Consider the following 18,503-nt stretch of genomic DNA (forward strand, 5'->3'; position numbering starts at 1 on the left):
TTTTTTTCATAGGTCCATTTGAGGAACTGAGTCATTTCATTTCCGTCGCTAATTACAGAATAAACCTTTTTTATTATGGTGCTACGTTGTGCCTTTCAACACTGTATGGGATCCCGCTGTTTTTAGTTTTCTATGATGTATTTTATAACTGTTTTTAGTTTTCTATGATGTATTTTATAACTGTCTTTAGTTTTCTATGATGTATTTTATTAACTGTTTTTAGTTTTCTATGATGTATTTTATAACTGTCTTTAGTTTTCTATGATGTATTTTATTAACTGTCTTTAGTTTTCTATGATGTATTTTATAACTGTTTCGACTTATCAGGTTAAATGTCCTTTGGTTATCTTTTATATGTAAGTCACATTATCTACGATAAACAGACCAACCCGTAGGTTTATCAAAAACCAGTCCACAACTGACTCTCTGAAAGAAAACTTGGTCGATTTAAATTATTTTTTTAAATTAAAAAATGCTATTCAAGTGTGCTATATTTATTTTTTTACTGCCTTAAATGCAATAAGTTTATTTTAAATGCTTTACCTTATTATAGTTTTTCATGTATTAAATGACGTTTCCGTTTTTCGGGTATTTATTCTTAAAGAGAAGTTGACCAGTTAATCTATGATAATGATAAGCTTGATGCATTTGAGTTATACTTTTTACTATCTGTAACTATAGAAGACTGATCAGCTGTCGAGTTAAGGAGTTTAGGGATGTCCTTGAGCCAGAAATCTACTCGGTCTTTGTACATGTCTTTGTCAGATGATATGGTAACATCCAAAATCTGATAAGCTTTGTTACTCTGTGTATAGGGTGACCAGCTTGGAAGTTTCTCATCATTCGGATCTCTGAAAAAAAGATAAACGGTTTAATGACACTCTAGGGATTATTTTCAAGCGTGAATACTTTTTGTATTGATATTTTAATTCAAATTTTCATTTTACTTTTTTTTTGAAAGGTATTAATGCAGAAAGAAAATCAAAACAGGTATCATTGGATATTTGTGGCGTCATCGAAAAGACCTTCAACGTGTTTCTGTGAAAAATGCCATACACTTTGGTCGATGTTCAAATGGTATTGTACCAACTACCAGTGTTTGTCGGTATGAACCATATGTATTATATAGATATGTGTCTGCATGGTACATGCATCTGCTAAAAATATTCATTTATTTGTTCATTTATTTACTCTACCCTGAAGATGTATAATATTTGCCACTGGATGGTAAACAAGCGTCAATAAAGCAGTACATCCATACATATTGAAATCTCCCGTTTCAAATGCAAGATTAGACACCAACTTACTTAGATTATCAGTGCTTAAATGAAATTCGTACTTTTTTATGCACCAAATCGGCTTAATTTTATACAAGAAAGAAAGAAAACTGTCTAAACTTGCGCTCTGCAAACATTAATTTGGTTCCTTCTAATACCAAAGAAACTTTTTATCAAGATGTGTACCTACCCGTATTTTGCAAAGTTGGTCCAGTATTTCATCACAGTTAAGCTTAGTGTTAAATCTTCAGATGTGTTTGAAAGGAAGTCATAAAACGGAAAGAGCAATGGTATTTCTGATGCATGACTTGCTCCTTCAAACCACAATGGTATTCTTTTGCTGAGGATAGTTCTCTTGGTACTTAAATATTGAAATGTCTTTGATAATGGAGTTCCATCAGAGTGAAAATTTAACGTTTCAACCGTTTTACTGTAGAAATAAATATCCCCATAATAGTAAACGCTGTTCATACTGCGGTAAAGTCCTAAGGAATAACCATATTTTTGGCAAACAGCCGGTGCTATTTTAGTGTTGTTGTTGTAGTCGTCCAAAGCCATTGTTGTTGCTAAGTGATTACACAATACAGACCGAGGAATTCCGAGATCTATGTTAAATCGGTATGCTTTCTGTAACCTTGTCAACGGATTACCAAGAAGTAAGGAGCCTTCAGAATTAACATTACCAACAATCATGTCCAGTGAACGGAAAAACATGTAAGCTTCGGAAGACCGGTTCTTCAGAAGAATTTTTGGGTGGTCCATAAGCAAATCTCGGTCTACCCTTGGTGCAAACACGAGAAAATCGTGAGGGTCTGTAACTGGTAAACTGTACAGGAAGTTGTATGCATTTTGGACATCAGCGGCCGATTTATTTTTCAGACATTTTATTTCTTCAGACTGCTGGGGAGACGTACACTTTAAAACGTTTATAATCCTGTTCGTGTAATATGTTATATTAAATTCGGTTGCGACAAAGGAAGTGGAGACTCCGCTTTGTGCAATCACGCGGTTAAATAAACCTTTATTCTGTGGAATCAGGCTATGTAAAGAAACACTAAAACCGCCGGCAGATTCTCCAAATATAGTAACGTTACTGGTATCTCCCCCAAACGCTTCAATGTTGTCCTTAACCCATTCAATAGCCATTTTCTGGTCCCAAAGTCCATAATTTCCGACAGCATTTTCGTTCCCAGTACTTAGAAATCCAAAAACACCAAGACGGTAGTTCACTGTGACAATGATGACGTCACCGACTGATGCCATATATGCACCATTATATAACATTCCTGTGCCAGTAATATATGATCCTCCATGAATCCAAATCATTACAGCCTTTTTGGCAGCGGACGACAATTTACTGGTTGGGACGTAGATGTTAAGAAATAAACAATCTTCAGATATGGTATAATTGTTAGGAATGAATCCACTAACTATTTCGGAAGGTTGTCCCTGAATACAAGCACTTCCAAAATATGTAGCGTTCAATGTTTGATTCCAGGAACCAAACGCAACAGGTTTTTGAAATCTTAGATCTCCCACTGGTGGTTTCGCAAATGGAATACGCCTGAATTCATTATAAGTGTAGTTTTGAGGACCAATAACACGGGTGTCATTCGGTTTATCGAGAGAAATGAGCGTGAAAGAATATCTAACGGCGGTCAAGTATTGAGCGACGATCGTGAAAGCTCTGGTAACGGATCGTGAAAGACATTTAATGGAAATTCTAGGTCAGAATCTTTTAAAATATCGCTTAATTTTCAAAACGCGGAACAAATCCAAACAAAAAAATATGTCTGTCAAAATGGTTTAACTTCCCAAACATTACTGTGAAATAAGAAAGAGAAAATATGCAGTACTTTATGAAAAAACACAAAAGGCGCAATGCATATCTATGAAATTAATTACAAATAACACGCTTTTTGTTACTATAATGGTCATGTTTCAGTTCATCGTGATATATTTGGAATTTAATCTTTGGTGTATCTGATAGTACAGTAAATTTAAGGTATGTTCTTCTCTTAAAAGCATTAATTTGTATATGAAAACCTTGAATTTGTTGAATATCCATCAAACTTTATCGTGAAAGATCAGGCAACGCATTATTTTGATCGTGAAAGATAATGCGTGACCAGACTTATTACTCGTAATCAGAAATCAGTATTTCTTTTACCATTTGATAAACCTGCAACTGGTTGAAACCTGTAACTATATATTTTGATAAGGATGACATTAAAGCTATTTTTTTTTATTCAACGCTTTACCTCGAAAGTTAAAAGAACAACAACTAAAACATCTCTAAATAAGTTTAGTTTAAACATATTTATTTATAGTGGATTGGGAAACAAGTTTTGCAACTTATATTAATCCCTTTCCACTTTGCGGATGCGAGTGCTGCCTTGTAGCGGCATTAGCCTACTCTTTTTCGAAATCTACAAGGGTGTCTTTAACGTGCAAGAGATATGGCTCTCTCTTAACACGGGTCAGCCATTTATTGTCCCCGTCCGACGGACTATCATCGTTTCCTCAAGACCATACTCGCAAATGGTGTCAAGGGAGAGCCGAAAATTGATTTCCTGAAATTTTCATCCCAAACGGGAATCGAACCAGGAACCTTTGTGTAAGAAGTCCGATGCACTAACCACTACACCACGGCTTGAAAGATTTAGCTCTGAGAATCGGTCAAGTGCAATTCAGGCAGGCTGACACTATTTACCAATAGCCAATAATATGGATATGCAACGTTTAAACCAAAATAATATCCATCAAACAAAAAATTACAGCAAAACAGCATCTTTCATGAGTAATTTGAGATTGAACGATGACCAACATTTTGTGCAACAATACTTTCTTAAGTTCTGTATATACAACGCAGATGTGGATTGATTTAACTATATACTACAGACTATAGAATACCAGATCGCAAATGCTGTAATGTCTCGTCTGCTTTACTTATGATAGTTAATTTTATGGAACGTCTATAATATCAAGGGTTTTACTAGAAGTGTCAAAATTAATGCGCTTAATGCGCTTAATGTATTTTTGTCCATCTGATGATTTAAGCCTTTTCAATTGATTTTTATAGTTCGTTCTTATGTTGTACAGTTATACCACTGTCCCAGATTCGGGGGAGGGTTGGGACCCCACTAACGTGTCTAACCCCGCCACATTGTTAATGTATGTGCCTGTCCAAAGTCAGGAGCCTGTAATTCAGTGGTTGTTGATTGTTTATGCGATACATTTTTGGTTTTCGTTTTTTTTTTTTTATACAAATAAGGCCGTTAGTTTTCTCGTTTGAATTGTTTTACATTGTCACTATGGAGGCCTTTTATAGCTGACTAATAAATAAATCACTTCCAATTACTTTGCTATCTAATATCAGATTTTCTATATTTTTTAATGAATAGATATAACTTTACATGTACAAATATCTAAGTCGATGGAATATTATCCAACTCAACGAAAGGTGGGGAGAATCAGAGACGGTAAGGGCTTGAATTATTCGAGTTATATTTTACCCAAGCCTTTATATTAAGTTCTTAAAACTTATTAATTAACTCTAGCATGTCTAGCTGTAGAATTTATAAATCAATGTAGCCGTAGAATTTATAAATTAATTCTGGCCGTATAGAATTTATAAAAGCTGTTCTAGAGTAGAACTGCCAGGATCAGTTCTAGGTAGAACTGTCCAAATCAGTTCTAGGTAGATCTGGCCAAATCAGTTCTAGTTAGAACAGTTCTAACCTAGAACTGACTAAAAGGTGTCAGACTGACAGTTCTATGTACTGTTCTAGAACAGTTCTCCTGACAGATTTAATGAGAGGTTAGAAGTGATCTCCACTGTATATATCCAAAGGCTAGACAACATAAAACGAGCATTGCAGAAAGATGTATGAAAATGGGTTCAATGTCAGTTGAAACCTTGCAGAAGTCGAAAATGTACACCTCACAATCATAACAACAGACACTTGTCCTAAAGCTTAACGAATCCGCGATACGGACTTGACCACAAAAATGAATCTTCATCCATGAAATAAGGCAAATTCGGGGTCAGGTGAATCCTGTCTGGCGGACATGTAGTTTATAGGATCCAATATACCAAATGTGGGTATCCTATACTTTATATTTATACTTTGAAAAGCTTAAACCTATTGAGGATGTTGAACTATATAGCTTTTCTCAATACCAATAACAAATATTAACTATGATATAATTGAAGAATAATTTGAACGTCTTCGTAGCATCGGGTCTTTCGCGATCCTTTTCACGATCTTCAAAAATACGGTATGTGATCTTTCACGATCCAAAAAAATCCATTTTTGTGTAATAGTTCTTTATTTACCAAGTTTCAGATTATGTTTATGCAAAATAACTATAAGAACCATTTGATTAATTCAAATAGAATGCCCTTATTCGTATTAAACTAGGTTTTCTAGTCGAATTTGTGAAAAAATCATGTTTGTTTACATTTTTTATGTCATTGAAATATCGAGAAGCAATCTGCCTTTTGTTGTTTTGTAATAACTATGTACTTTTAAAACTCGATATTCTCACATACTAATCATAATGTTGAACCATTTTGACAGACAGTGTTATTTTGTCGTAAATTTGCTTCTGTAATTTATTAAATTATAATATGTATTGACCTTTCATATGTCTTCTCGATTAAATGTCTTTCACGATCCGTTACCAGAACTTTCACGATCGTCGCTCAATACTTGACCGCCGTTAGATATTCTTTCACGCTCATTTCTCTCGATAAACCGAATGATACCCGTGAATAACCTTAGACTGGTGCAAGCCAGTTATTTTTCCTATTGGAGTATCTATGGTTACCGTGTTCTGACAAACTGCAAGCGACACATACATAACAAAAATGAGTAAATGCAGCATACTGTTTTGTCTGAAATACAAATTAATCGAAATGTGTTTGGATTATAGCGTCCCTTTGGGTTTTGTTCATTGTTGAAAGCCTTACGGTGACCTACATGTACTTACTACTTCCTTTGGTCTATCGTAGAGAATTGTTTCAGTGAGACTACGTCCCTCTTATTTTATATATACATATGTTATATGAATAATGCTGAATTTAAGGCGTTTCAAGGGTATAGGTAGTTAAATTAGTTATATATATAATTAAGAATTGAATGCTTCTTTTTGTAACTTTATTGGGTTGTAAAAGCGTTGACAAAAGTACATTTTGTATGAAGCGCTGAAGCACTTCGTTCTAAAAATGTGCACACGGTCATCGCTTTTACAACCCTATAAAGTTACAAAAAGAAGCATTCAATACTTATAATTACATGTTTAGCTACTAGAATCATGAAAACACGAATTTTATATAAAAAAATATTTAATTCACCTGTGCACTTTATACAGACACAATTAATAAACATATGGTTTGTCATATGTAATTCATATATACTTTGGGCCCTATTCTTCTTTTTTATTCCTTATTTAGTTGGTTGTCTTCTGTGTGCCTGTCTTGAACACTTCTGCGTACAAATTGCTTCTATTTTGAATTTTTGAAGGGCAAACAAATCATGCCGTATCAAGGTCATTGTGCTTAATCATACATTATCAATATGGACTATTATCTGAAAAGATTTACCTTTATCAACAAAAATGTTTTCACAGAGGCATACTTTGAAGGGGGAACGGGCCCTCCCCCTTATATGATACAAACATATTCTTTTTACAAGTATCACTCCAAACTTGCACCCCCCCCTATTTTTTCAAAATCATAGATCCGCACATGCCTCATTAATATTCAAAGCAATAAGGAAAACAAAAAAATTTGACGTCTTTACACCAAATCCATTGTACCTAAAACTGACGGATATTGCTTTTTTTGGGTACATTTTTTTAAATTTTACTTTGCAATTGGAAACTTGCTGTAAGTAAACGCGTGAAATCTCAGATCGGTGCATTTTGACTTAAAAATATTTTTATACCGGGAAGTTGTTTTGGTAACGTTACACCATTGTCTCATATTCAGGAGTGTTGTACACCCGTGTTTAACACGCCACATTCTACATGTACCTGTCCAAAGACCGAAGCCTGTAATTTAGAAGTTGTTTGTATATATTTTTTTCCCCTTTCAATTATTGTTTTGTTCATAAATTAAGCCTTCGGTTTTCTCGTTTGAATGTTCTTTTATAGCTTGCTATGCGGCATGTTTTTTGTTATTTTTTGAAGGCCACGTATCATGATGATATACAGTTTATTTATAGTCATTTGGTCTCTGGTGGAAATTTGTCTCATTGGCAAACAAACAATATCCTCTAATTTTATTCTGATTTTTAACAAGTATATATTGAATGTGCACATGGTGGGTCCAAACATGTTTTGATTGCCAAACCCGCCCCAAACCTGAGACAGCGACGTGGAAGCACAGCAGAGTAGCAAACTGTAAAAATCAGCTGAAATGGCTTGACTAATCAGACTAACACGTAGAATAAACAAAACTAACAAAATTAACCCAAATAAATCTAAGAGTATCCGCGGTTACTGAAAGCTAGAATAAAGCCAAAAACAACTATGTGTGCATTTATAGATAGTTGTATCTTGATGAAATAATAACAATAACACTACTGATATATTAATAATACATAATTGTAATGAGCACGAAAAAACATATATAAAACGTATATAGATATACAACTTTTACAACAATTAAATTTTTTTTAAAATGGAACTAAGACTATTCAAAAAAAAATCATCAAGAAAACAATGTAAATTTGTCCATTATAATACAAAATTTATGAAACACCCATTGGTAGATGTTTCATACATTCAGCAATGATCAAGTGTAACTCGAGTTGTCATATTCGTTTTAAATTGTATGTGCACAAAGCATGTGTTTCATCTACAATCGTTATGCATGCTAGTGTCCAAAAGTTCTTGGAGCTTAAACATTTCGTTGCATAAGAAACAAAATAGTCTTAAGTTAGCAAAATACACTCACCCACTGACAATGGCTAGTTGCTTTAGTGATACAACTATGATCGCTGATAATAAACGATAATGTGACGAATTAGGACATTCAAATGAAGATATGGGGATGACAGTCATAAGACAAAACCGAATTATGAAAGTCACAAGTCAAAACCAAATTATGATAGTCACAAGTCAAAAGCAAATTATGATAGTCACATGTCAAGTCAAAATCGAATTATGATAGTCACAAGTCAAAATCGAATTATGATAGTCACAAGTCAAAACCGAATAATGATAGTCACAAGTCAAAACCGAATCAACTACAAAGTAACAATATAAGGACTTTCATGGCTTCTCTACTAAATGTCTTAAAGAAACGAAAATTCACACTCAATATTAATTTAATTTAAACATATTCATATACAGCGGATTGGGAAATAATTTATTACAGCTTAAATTAAATCCTTTTTCTCTTAGCGGGTGCGACAGCTGTCTTGTTGCAGCTTAGCTTGATCTTTTACGATATCTACAAGGGTATCGTTTACGTGCAAAAAGAGTCGTCTTTCAGTTACTAAAGCTGATTAAAGGCAAAAAAAAATCAATTATTAATAAAATGATCATTTAATCAGAGACTAAAATCAACTGAACACATCCTAGGGATTTAGTGTTTTAACTTCATGATGGACAGCAAAAGAAGACATGACTAGTGAAATACATGAATAAAATCTACAGGCAGTAGGACAGTTAGGATTTAACGTTTTAATAAATATATTCAATATCATATATAGATAAAGTGATCTTGTTCATATTGTCATCTATTTTATATCTAATCCATAACATAACATTTACTGATATCTGCTAATCCTAACCTCTCGTATTATCGAAGAGTCCATAATTCTTTTTAATGCAGTAAGATAAACGTCTTGTTATATAATACTTAATAGCGTGTTATTTTTTTCTTTTATCTGTCTTTATGAATATTACTTTTACTATTTAGTCTGTTTTTGGTTGAACCCATTTGACGTGGCTCTGTACTTATACATCCCGTCATTGAATTATTAACTATGGTATTTTTGTATTATAGTCTTTCATTTTTGCTAATGTGCTTTGTCTATATACCTTGTTGTGTTTCTTTGAAACATGACGTGGCTTTGTGCTTATACATCCCGTCATTGTGTTATTAACTATAATGGTATTTTTGTATTCTTGTCTTTCATTATTGCTAATGTGCTTTCACTTCCTTGTTATCAATTATTTTTTTTATAGTAGTTTAGATCATAACACAATGTTGACTGCTGTACCCTTTATTTTGACATTTTTACCTATTTTGTCTGTTTGCTTTGTTCACACTTCTTTGTCAATATAATGGAATTTTATCCGACTGTCATACAAGTGAGATATTAAGCTAGCTATGAAACCAGGTTTAATCCATCATCTTCTGTTATTCATTCGTTTGATGTTTTAAATTTTTTGATTTTGCCATTTAATAAGGGACTTTCAGTTTTGAATTCTTCTCGGAGTTCCGTATTTTTGTTGACATTACATTTTGCATGCCCGTATTTACATTGTATTCTATAGTAACATAGTAGATTCTTAGTGTTGCTGATAAATCATTAATCGCGCATTTCATTTAAGAATTGAATGCTTCTTTTTGTAAATTTATTGGGGTGTAAAAGCGTTGACCGAAGTACATTTTGTATGAAGCGCTTCCCATTCTAAAAATGTACGCACGGTCAACGCTTTTACAACCCTATAAAGTTACAAAAAAGAAGCATTCAATACTTTTAATTACTTTTTTTAGCTAGGATCATTAAAACACGATTTCTATCAAGTTTTTGTTTAATTCACCTGTGCACTTTATTGTGGGACCTCGTGTCATCATGAATGATAAGTTTTATTGAGTGATGCAATTGCTTACGGAATAACATGTGATGTGAAGTTAGCCAATCAGAATAACGTGTTATAATGAAACATGCATCTAATGTAATTATTTACACAAATGTCTCCAAATTTTTTTTTCATGGATAAAGAAAATTTTGATGTACCTGTAGAAACCCGAGTTTATCATCAGCCAATTAGTAAGTATTGCTGCGTTTACATGAATTATCATTAATATGGTCATAATTATAAATTGACTACAAAACTTTTAAAGTTCAAAATTTTTGAACTTTAAAAGTTTTGTAGTCAATTTATAATTATTTTTGAACTTTAAAAGTTTTGTAGTCAATTTATAATTATGACTTAAATACCAATGTTTTAATTTTCTACCCCTCGAATGCATATCCTTAGTTGTATTTGGCATTTCCTCTCGAAATTTTGTTCTTCAATGCTCTTAAACTTCGTACTTTATTTGGCAATTCAACTTTTTTATTCGTGCGTCACAGGTGGGGTTTTTTTTTGTAGACGAAACGAAAAAATCGTATTTTTTCGTTATGAATATTCTAATGTATTCATCATAAAGGTATAAGGTAATTACATTATATCATTAAAGAAATATTTTTGAAACACAAGGATTTCATAATCAGGACACAGGCACTTGTTTCTGTCAATGTGGGGTTTACTATCCATACCAGTACACACAAAAAAAAACACAAGGTAGCTAACGGAAATTTTCAATCTGTTCGCTTCAACCAATATTTTTTTAATTTCCTTTGTCTTGTTCACGAATAAAAGTACATCAGTCTTTCGGTAATTGACTTATCTTTACAATGAAACAACTTTCACGTACCTTGAGAATACCCCTCAAACAGAATAACACACTTAAGATGAGATGAGAATTATTGACCTTTTTCAAGACCATTGAATTTGTAAGGACTAAAATTTGGTTTAATTCATCTGGTTACCTGTTTATTTATACTAGTTACCAGTATCCAGAAAAATGTGACCAATGGGATTGCACAGTTATGTTCACTTCCTAAGTTCATTCTGCTTTTTACCCTGAAAGAATATCATCCAGCCTACTGTTTTTAATCAAAACTCCTGTCTTGTTTTTTTCCCTAGCACCCATAAAAATCAAATGGTAGCTCCCTTCGGATTTAGGTCAGGTCAGTACAGAAGATCTTGACTATATATACTAATCTGATGATAATCTGGGGCCTAACAGTCAACCCGCAGTGAAACATACACAGTGCTACACAATAAGACTTCATTTTATGAATTGAATGTTTCTTTTTGTAACTTCATTGGGGTGTAAAAGCGTTGAGCGAAGTACATTTTGTATTTCAGCGCTTCATTCTAAAAATGTGCGCACGGTCAACGCTTTTACAACCCTATGAAGTTACAAAATTAAGCATTCAATACTTATAATTACATTTTTTAGTTATGATCATGAAAACACAAATTTTGTATTATTTTTATTTAATTCACCTGTGCACTTTATTGTGGGACCACGTGTTATCGTGAATGGTAAGTTTTATTGAGTAATGCAATTGCTTAAGGAATAACACGTGATGTGCAGTTAGCCAATCATAATGAAGTACGATAATGAGACATACAGCTAATGTAATTATTAAGTTAAGTGATACAGGTAAAGACAAATGGTTTATTCAGGATTTATATAATAGAACAATCTGGATTATTAACAGAATACCCTTTACCAGACTGAATCTAATTGTAACAGATGCATTCACAGGGTCCGGTGCGATGGTTGCTACATCTAATTTTGGAAGAACAAGTGGTTGTTTTGTAGTTTTTGATAGTTGTTTTGATGGTGTTGATGTTGGTGTTGTTGTCGCTGTTTTTGCTGTTGTTTTTTTAGATAGTACTGTCGTTTTTACTGGTTGTAATGTTTGTAGTGGTTGTTCTATTGAGTCGGTTGGTACCGGTGAAAGATAAAGATATTCTTCATTAAGCCAGTAATACACCCTGTCCTCGAATAGAAAAGAACCTGTGGTTGGCTGTAGCTTCATTTGGATATATTCTTCATCGTCTGCAGTGTATGGTGGCCATATTTGTGCGTTAGAATTTGGGTTTCTGAAAAATGAAAACTGTTCTTAAATTGACTATAAGCAAAAGTATAAGTATAAGCAAACATGTTTATTACTTAGTACAGTTGTCTCTAATTACATTCTCTTATTTGAACTTTGGTTGATAGTTGTCTCATTGGCAATCATACCAGATCTCCTTTTACAGTGAAATCTTAGTCCTTTAGCACAACTAAGGATACGTTTTGATATTGGATATTTTAATTGTGCACGCTAACAGAGTACTTAAACAGTTCAGCTGGCTGGCACCCATTTAAAAAAAACTTAGTAATGCGCAGTAGTTCATACGAAACGAAAAATCTAAAGTAAAAAAGCATTTTGCTAGCAATAACATAATGACATTTAATTTAATCCCTACACAATTGCAACGGTTAATATCTTTCTTTATCACCATTATTGAAGATTGGACTTTTTTTCAACTGAAATACTACTTGAAATACTCACCCTGTTTTGATGAAATAACTGTAAATTTGTGTAGTGGAGTCAGAAATGAAATACTACTTGAAAATATTCACCCTGGTTTAATGAAGTTACTGACCATTTGTATAGTGGATTCAGAAATGAAATACTACTTGAAAACACTCACCCTGTTTTGATGAAGTTACTGTACATTTGTATAGTGGATTCAGAAATGAAATACTACTTGAAAACACTCGCCCTGTTTTGATGAAGTTACTGTACATTTGTATAATGGATTCAGAAATGAAATACTACTTGAAAACACTCACCCTGTTTTGATGAAGTTACTGTACATTTGTATAGTGGATTCAGAAATGAAATACTACTTGAAAATACTCGCCCTGTTTTGATGAAGTTACTGTACATTTGTATAGTGGATTCAGAAATGAAATACTACTTGAAAACACTCGCCCTGTTTTGATGAAGTTACTGACTATTTGTATAGTGGATTCAGAAATGAAATACTACTTGAAAATACTCACCCTGTTTTGATGAAGTTACTGTACATTTGTATAGTGGATTCTGCAAATGCTATAAGTTCTTGTGAAATAGCAGCTGGATCAATCGTTTGATAAGATTTAATTGCTAGTAAATATACAAGTGCGTCATTTTGGACAGTTCCGTCCATCCAGGTCAAACTTGTGAGTATATCATCCAGTGGCGATTTTTGAGACCAAAGGCAAAGATAATTATTTTCACCGAGATTATAGTCGGTATGATCGTACATCAGCTCCGAAATTGGTACATAATTATAAAAATCTCCAATTAATCTTAAAACATTACGGCTTTGTTCTGTGACGTCACTTGAGGTGTATCGATTGCATATGTTATTTATCATCTGCTGTTTATTTTCTGGTGGCAAATGAGACTCAGCAATGGTTGGGACAACAACATCGCAAAGAACGGATTTCGGAATGTTCTTTGTTATGTCAAAATTGTATTGTGTTTGATAAGGAATTAGCTGTTCGTAAACCTTAAGTGCATGTTCGTTTTCAGATACTGTTGTCAATAGATCAACGGGTAGGATCTCTGTAAAGTAAAGATCTTTAATAAAATCGTTATCAAAAACTGGTCGAAAATCAAATTCAAGTTTCAATTTAGAAAACCCATTCGCGGTATCCACTGCTGTTTTTGTCTCACTTATTAATTCTGCTTCAGTTTTAGAAGTTAAACAGTCATAAATTTCCTTAGATTGCAACCTAAATTTTGAATTGCTTGGACATAAAGCTCTTGTTAAAGCTCTCGCAATTGACATTATGAAGTCAAAGTTTTCCCCAACGACATTTCCATACAAATGAGAAACATCGGAATAAATCAAAAGTCTTTGAAAATTTCCGTCATTTAATTTATGATGTGCTTGTAGAGTGGCAGATACTGCACCGGCACCGAATCCTGCAAGTGTGATTTGATCAGAATCGCCTCCAAAGGCATTTATATTTGCTTTTATCCATTCTATTGCCATTTTCTGATCCCATAATCCAAAATTTCCAGGAATAAAAGAATCACCAGTTGAAAGGAATCCAAAAACACCTAATCGAAACGCTACAACTACGTTAATCACGTCACCGTACAAAACTAAATCTGACGTTGGTTGAAGTCCTCTCTGGCCAAACTCGAAGTTGTCTCCTGCAAACCATATAACTACTGCTTTTTTGGTGATAATTTTTGTATTTGATACCGGAACGAATACATCTAGTAAAAGACAGTCTTCACTGACATCTGTACTTGGAAGAAAGCCTGCTAACTCTGGAACTATAGCTTGGCTGCATATTTTTCCTCCTGGTTGTGTGCAGTCTTTTGTGCCTACCCAAGATTTTACTGGTGTTGGTTTCTTGAATCTTTCTGGGGGTTCAGCATAAGGAATTCCATAGAAACTTTGAAGAAACATGTTATTTATAGACGTGGACACTCCTTCTACACTCCCCGTTGTTGTTGTAGCAACCACAGTATTCATGCTTGATTGACTTTTAGACAACATAGGATACAACACAACCAAAAACACAACTCGAAAAAACATCTGGAATACATTTAATTACACTTATTTCAATCGCAGTTGAGAAACAAATAACAATGCAACACTTTTGTATTTAAACCACAATCTTTACTATACATGAATACCGCTTAAGCAAGACTACAGTATCAGGGTCGTCATACACTTGCAGTGATGTAATAGTTCGGGTTTGGTCTTTTTTGCATTGTGTTGAAGGCTTCACTGTGAAGAATGTGAGATGAAGAACAGCAATAAAAGGCTGTTACTTTGCTTTTTGCGTGGTTTGTTTATGTTATACGTTTAGGCAGCAACCATTTGATTTTCTGGGGGGGGGGGGGGGGGACTATGGTTTTATTTGGAAAAAAAGTTTGTTTCCAGGTTTTGGTGAAAAAAATAATTTGTTTTGGACCCTGAGAAAGAAAAAAAATGTTTGTTTCACCCTCAGCTGCCACTATATGTTATGCTACAATTAAAAGAAAAAAATTGTTTTCCGTTTGTCGCTAAAAAAATAGATTGTTCTTCGCCGAAGGCGAAAAAAAAAGTTTGCTCAGAAAAAAAACCATAACCCCCCAGAAAATCAAATGGTTGCTGCCTTACTGTTTTATTTTGTGTCATAGATGAATATCCCATATCCTTTGCGTTTCTATGGTATAATTAGAAGCGTGTAATGATGAAACATTTTTACGATGTGAAATGTGGACTTAAAAGTCAGAAAAAAAAATGTATTAACCTTTTCCACATGCTTGGTAACTAACTTGGATGGTTTATTGGTTGTTAAAAACGTCAGGTATTAATGTCACAAAAAATAGTACCAATTCTAATGAACTATTTATGAATAAGCACAATACCTTATTTGGCCACAACCTGTTTGACGCACACGAGTTAAACAATCGCTGGGTTCCAGTTTACACAATACCACCCTCGCCCTTTTTTCTAGATTGAAAAAACAAAAAAAATCTTAGTTATCTGTGTATCTGTTTGTGGGCTGTAGTTTCTTGTGCGTCTTTTAGTTTTGTTTTTATCATTTGTTGATCTGTTGGTATCTATCTGTTCCCCAATTTCTATAGGTATTTGATTATTTCTATTGTTTGAATGAATGATGAACATCTGTTTTTACTTAGCTATTCAGTCATGTTATTAAATATTTACGATTATAAACAGTCCTTATAAATATATATACTTCTGTTCAGAAAGAAAAAGCTTTACGTCTGATCCTAAAAATATCATTAGTTATCATACAATATGCTCTATTTTCGGTGAATGAGCATAGGCAAATCAGTACGCAGAGTTTCTAGTCTCTTTATATGCATATTTTAATTTCAGATAGCGAAAAAAACTGCAGTTTAACCTCTTTGATTTCTTGTCTACATAGTGTAGTACTGTGTAGTAGAAATTACTTTTTTATTTGAAACTCATCTCTTATTGGTTATTGGAAACATAATTTATGCAAATTTAAGAATCGGTAATCATCCACTTAAAATTGGGAATGGTTGATATTTGGGTCAAGAAGCCAAAAAACTTCATTTAAAAAAAAAGTTATATTGAACAAGATTTAAAAAGTATGCTAAAAAAATATTTTTGATTTTTTTTTTAAAAAATCAAAAATTTTAGGTTAAGAATAAAAACATAATAATTGGGTGATAGATCAGTCATCACGAATACTTTCCCGACTCCTTTTAAATTATATCAAAAGAGAACGGAAATATTTGAAATAATATCAAAAAAAATCATCTTTATTTTATATTGAATATACATGTGCACATATATACGACATTACCGGACTTGCATTTCCTATCATGATTTCCCAGAAAAAGTGTTACTGCTTTAAATGAAGCTATTGAAACAAGAATTCAAAGTGCGTTTCTTCGAAAATTTTACGAACGGCATCACGAGTTGGTTGACAGGTATAGAATATCTGTTTCACAAATGACGACTGATATGTTTCTTTTGTCTTTACCATAATTTCGTCCACTTTTCCTCGAATTTGATCTACAACACTATATTTATCTCCTGGTTTGAACTTAATAAGTCAGCAAACATTCGTATCCCTGCCACATTCTGTACATGCCTATCCCAAGTCAGGAGCATGTAATTCAGAGGGTGTCGTTAGTTGCTGTATCTCATATTTGTTTTTCGTTCATTGTTATGCACATAAATCAGACTGTTATGTTTTTTCGTTTGATTTGCTTTATATTTGTCATTTCGCGGACAATGTGGTATGGGTTTTGATCATTATTGAAGACCATTCGGTGGCCTATTGTTGTAATCTTCTATTTCATTTGGTCTCTGTCGGAGAATTATTTCATTGGCAATGAAACCACATCTTCTTAATACCATTTAACATGTACAAACATTTTATTTTAAATTTTAACATTAAGATGCATACTTAGTTATGGAACTTTTTTGCTTACCTTCGTGTTTTGAATAAACTCGAAAAGAAATGTCACCCGAACTTTGAATTTTTATCCCAATTTGATAACCGTATCGCATGAAGGCCTAACAATAACAACCAGCATGACTGAAGTTTATCCAAGGCTTAAATTTATATTGTGTTGGTACTGGTTTATATGTATTTTTCTCATTAAAACATTGAAACATGACTTATTTACACTAATACACAGTAAAGGTATGACAAAAGATCTTTGGTTGTGGGGACGGGTATATAGCGTTTGGTTCAACAAACAAGAACCGTATCAGTGGACTATATATAGTTCAAAATGGTTATCAAAAGTATAAAGCAATCAACTTTACAATTAAAATAGTATAATATCATTATAAACTTAATATAGATTTTAAGACTATTTCCATCTATAATATTTACGCCTCCTCAGTAGCATTCGAGTTAAAAGTTCTGGTGTTTTCTGTCTGTGTATATCACTGTTATAGACACAATAACTAGTAATTGGTTCGATTCTGTAGATCTTGTATCATTGTATTTCTACTCGGCTTTAAATCCTATCAACTACTAAGTATATTTTTGTTAAAAACTGGGTATTTTTCAGAGGATGTGTGATACCCTACAAAAAATAGTTTCATGCCCTCTCCCTTTTTCTCCAAAACAAATTGTCAGTATCTGAGTTTGATGTGTTTCACAAGAACGATGCAATACAATTTAAAACTCATTTTTATGAAACTGTTGTTGTGATATTTTATAGTTTGTAGATACTATTCGTTTTTGAATAAAAAAAAACATGTTTAAACTAAAATGTCAGGTGTAAAAACATTGAAAATTGTAAAACGATCATTTAGAAATAGCTGCGTTCAAAGGCCAAACACGGGATCCCTACAGTTAAATATACTGTATTCTGGTAGACATATTAAGATACAAAGGTACATAGAAGAACATTTACATATACACTAACATAAAAGTACATAGATTGGGGTAAAACAAAACAATAAGAAGAGCAAAGCTACACAAATATGTTAACCTGCTATAAAAGTATACAATGTATATTAAATTGAAAACTTTAAAATATGAGAGAGGAGGGGGACATCCAATAACTACGTTTATGATTTAAATTAATTTACTCAAAATGAACTTAGATTTTTATATTGTTAGATAAGTTCCCTTAATTTTATAATGACACTCTTTCGTAAATTTTGTATCTAGTTATTCGAGCTCAAGTCATATAATTATATAAAAGACATGATTGCCTTGCATAAAGTTTTTTAACATTAGATAATAGTCTGTTTTTTTAAGTAAGTATTACATGGAACTGTTTTAAACTTAAATAAACACAATTATCTAAATATTTCTTTAGATGATATACATATTTAGACAAAGAAAATATCTTTTACATAGTATTTCTGAATATCATGTGTTTGGAGAACGACATAAAAAAATTAGCAAAATTTCTT

The 18,503-nt window shown here is 32.9% G+C and overlaps 2 protein-coding genes across 3 annotated transcripts; both read right to left on the reverse strand.

Moving 5' to 3' along the window:
• Nucleotides 1-581: 581 nt before the first annotated feature.
• LOC134725342 (fatty acyl-CoA hydrolase precursor, medium chain-like) lies at nucleotides 582-8,393 on the reverse strand. The gene is made up of 4 exons (XM_063589074.1): nucleotides 8,242-8,393; nucleotides 6,054-6,177; nucleotides 1,468-2,873; nucleotides 582-851 (listed from the first exon to the last, which is right to left on the reverse strand). The coding sequence occupies exons 1-4, from the start codon at nucleotides 8,346-8,348 to the stop codon at nucleotides 623-625; spliced, it is 1,866 nt and encodes a 621-aa protein (XP_063445144.1). The 5' UTR covers nucleotides 8,349-8,393; the 3' UTR covers nucleotides 582-622.
• A 3,347-nt stretch (nucleotides 8,394-11,740) lies between these two features.
• LOC134725343 (cocaine esterase-like) lies at nucleotides 11,741-17,273 on the reverse strand. Of its 2 annotated transcripts, XM_063589075.1 has the most exons (4): nucleotides 17,057-17,235; nucleotides 15,494-15,578; nucleotides 13,138-14,672; nucleotides 11,741-12,185 (listed from the first exon to the last, which is right to left on the reverse strand). In XM_063589075.1, the coding sequence occupies exons 3-4, from the start codon at nucleotides 14,670-14,672 to the stop codon at nucleotides 11,759-11,761; spliced, it is 1,962 nt and encodes a 653-aa protein (XP_063445145.1). In that variant the 5' UTR covers nucleotides 15,494-15,578; nucleotides 17,057-17,235; the 3' UTR covers nucleotides 11,741-11,758. The 2 variants fall into 2 exon arrangements, with proteins under 2 accessions (XP_063445145.1, XP_063445146.1); XM_063589076.1 differs by lacking the exon at nucleotides 15,494-15,578 and having other exon boundaries at nucleotides 17,057-17,273.
• Between the last annotated feature and the right edge of the window lie 1,230 nt (nucleotides 17,274-18,503).

The sequence above is a fragment of the Mytilus trossulus genome, chromosome 7 (assembly GCF_036588685.1).
Source record: "Mytilus trossulus isolate FHL-02 chromosome 7, PNRI_Mtr1.1.1.hap1, whole genome shotgun sequence".
Classification (NCBI taxonomy): Eukaryota; Metazoa; Mollusca; class Bivalvia; order Mytilida; family Mytilidae; genus Mytilus; species Mytilus trossulus.

Bases quoted from the DNA above. Each gene is read 5' to 3' on its own strand.
- LOC134725342 (XM_063589074.1), bottom strand. From the start codon at position 8,348: ATGACTGTCATCCCCATATCTTCATTTGAATGTCCTAATTCGTCACAT. The intron at 6,178-8,241 runs GTGAGTGTATTT...TTTGTATTTCAG, and splicing joins CAACTAGCCATTGTCAGTGG to ACAAAACAGTATGCTGCATT. The intron at 852-1,467 runs GTAGGTACACAT...TCTTTTTTTCAG, and splicing joins ACCAACTTTGCAAAATACGG to AGATCCGAATGATGAGAAAC.
- LOC134725343 (XM_063589076.1), bottom strand. From the start codon at position 14,672: ATGTTTTTTCGAGTTGTGTTTTTGGTTGTGTTGTATCCTATGTTGTCT. The intron at 12,186-13,137 runs GTGAGTATTTTC...TTCATTTTTCAG, and splicing joins AGTAACTTCATCAAAACAGG to AAACCCAAATTCTAACGCAC.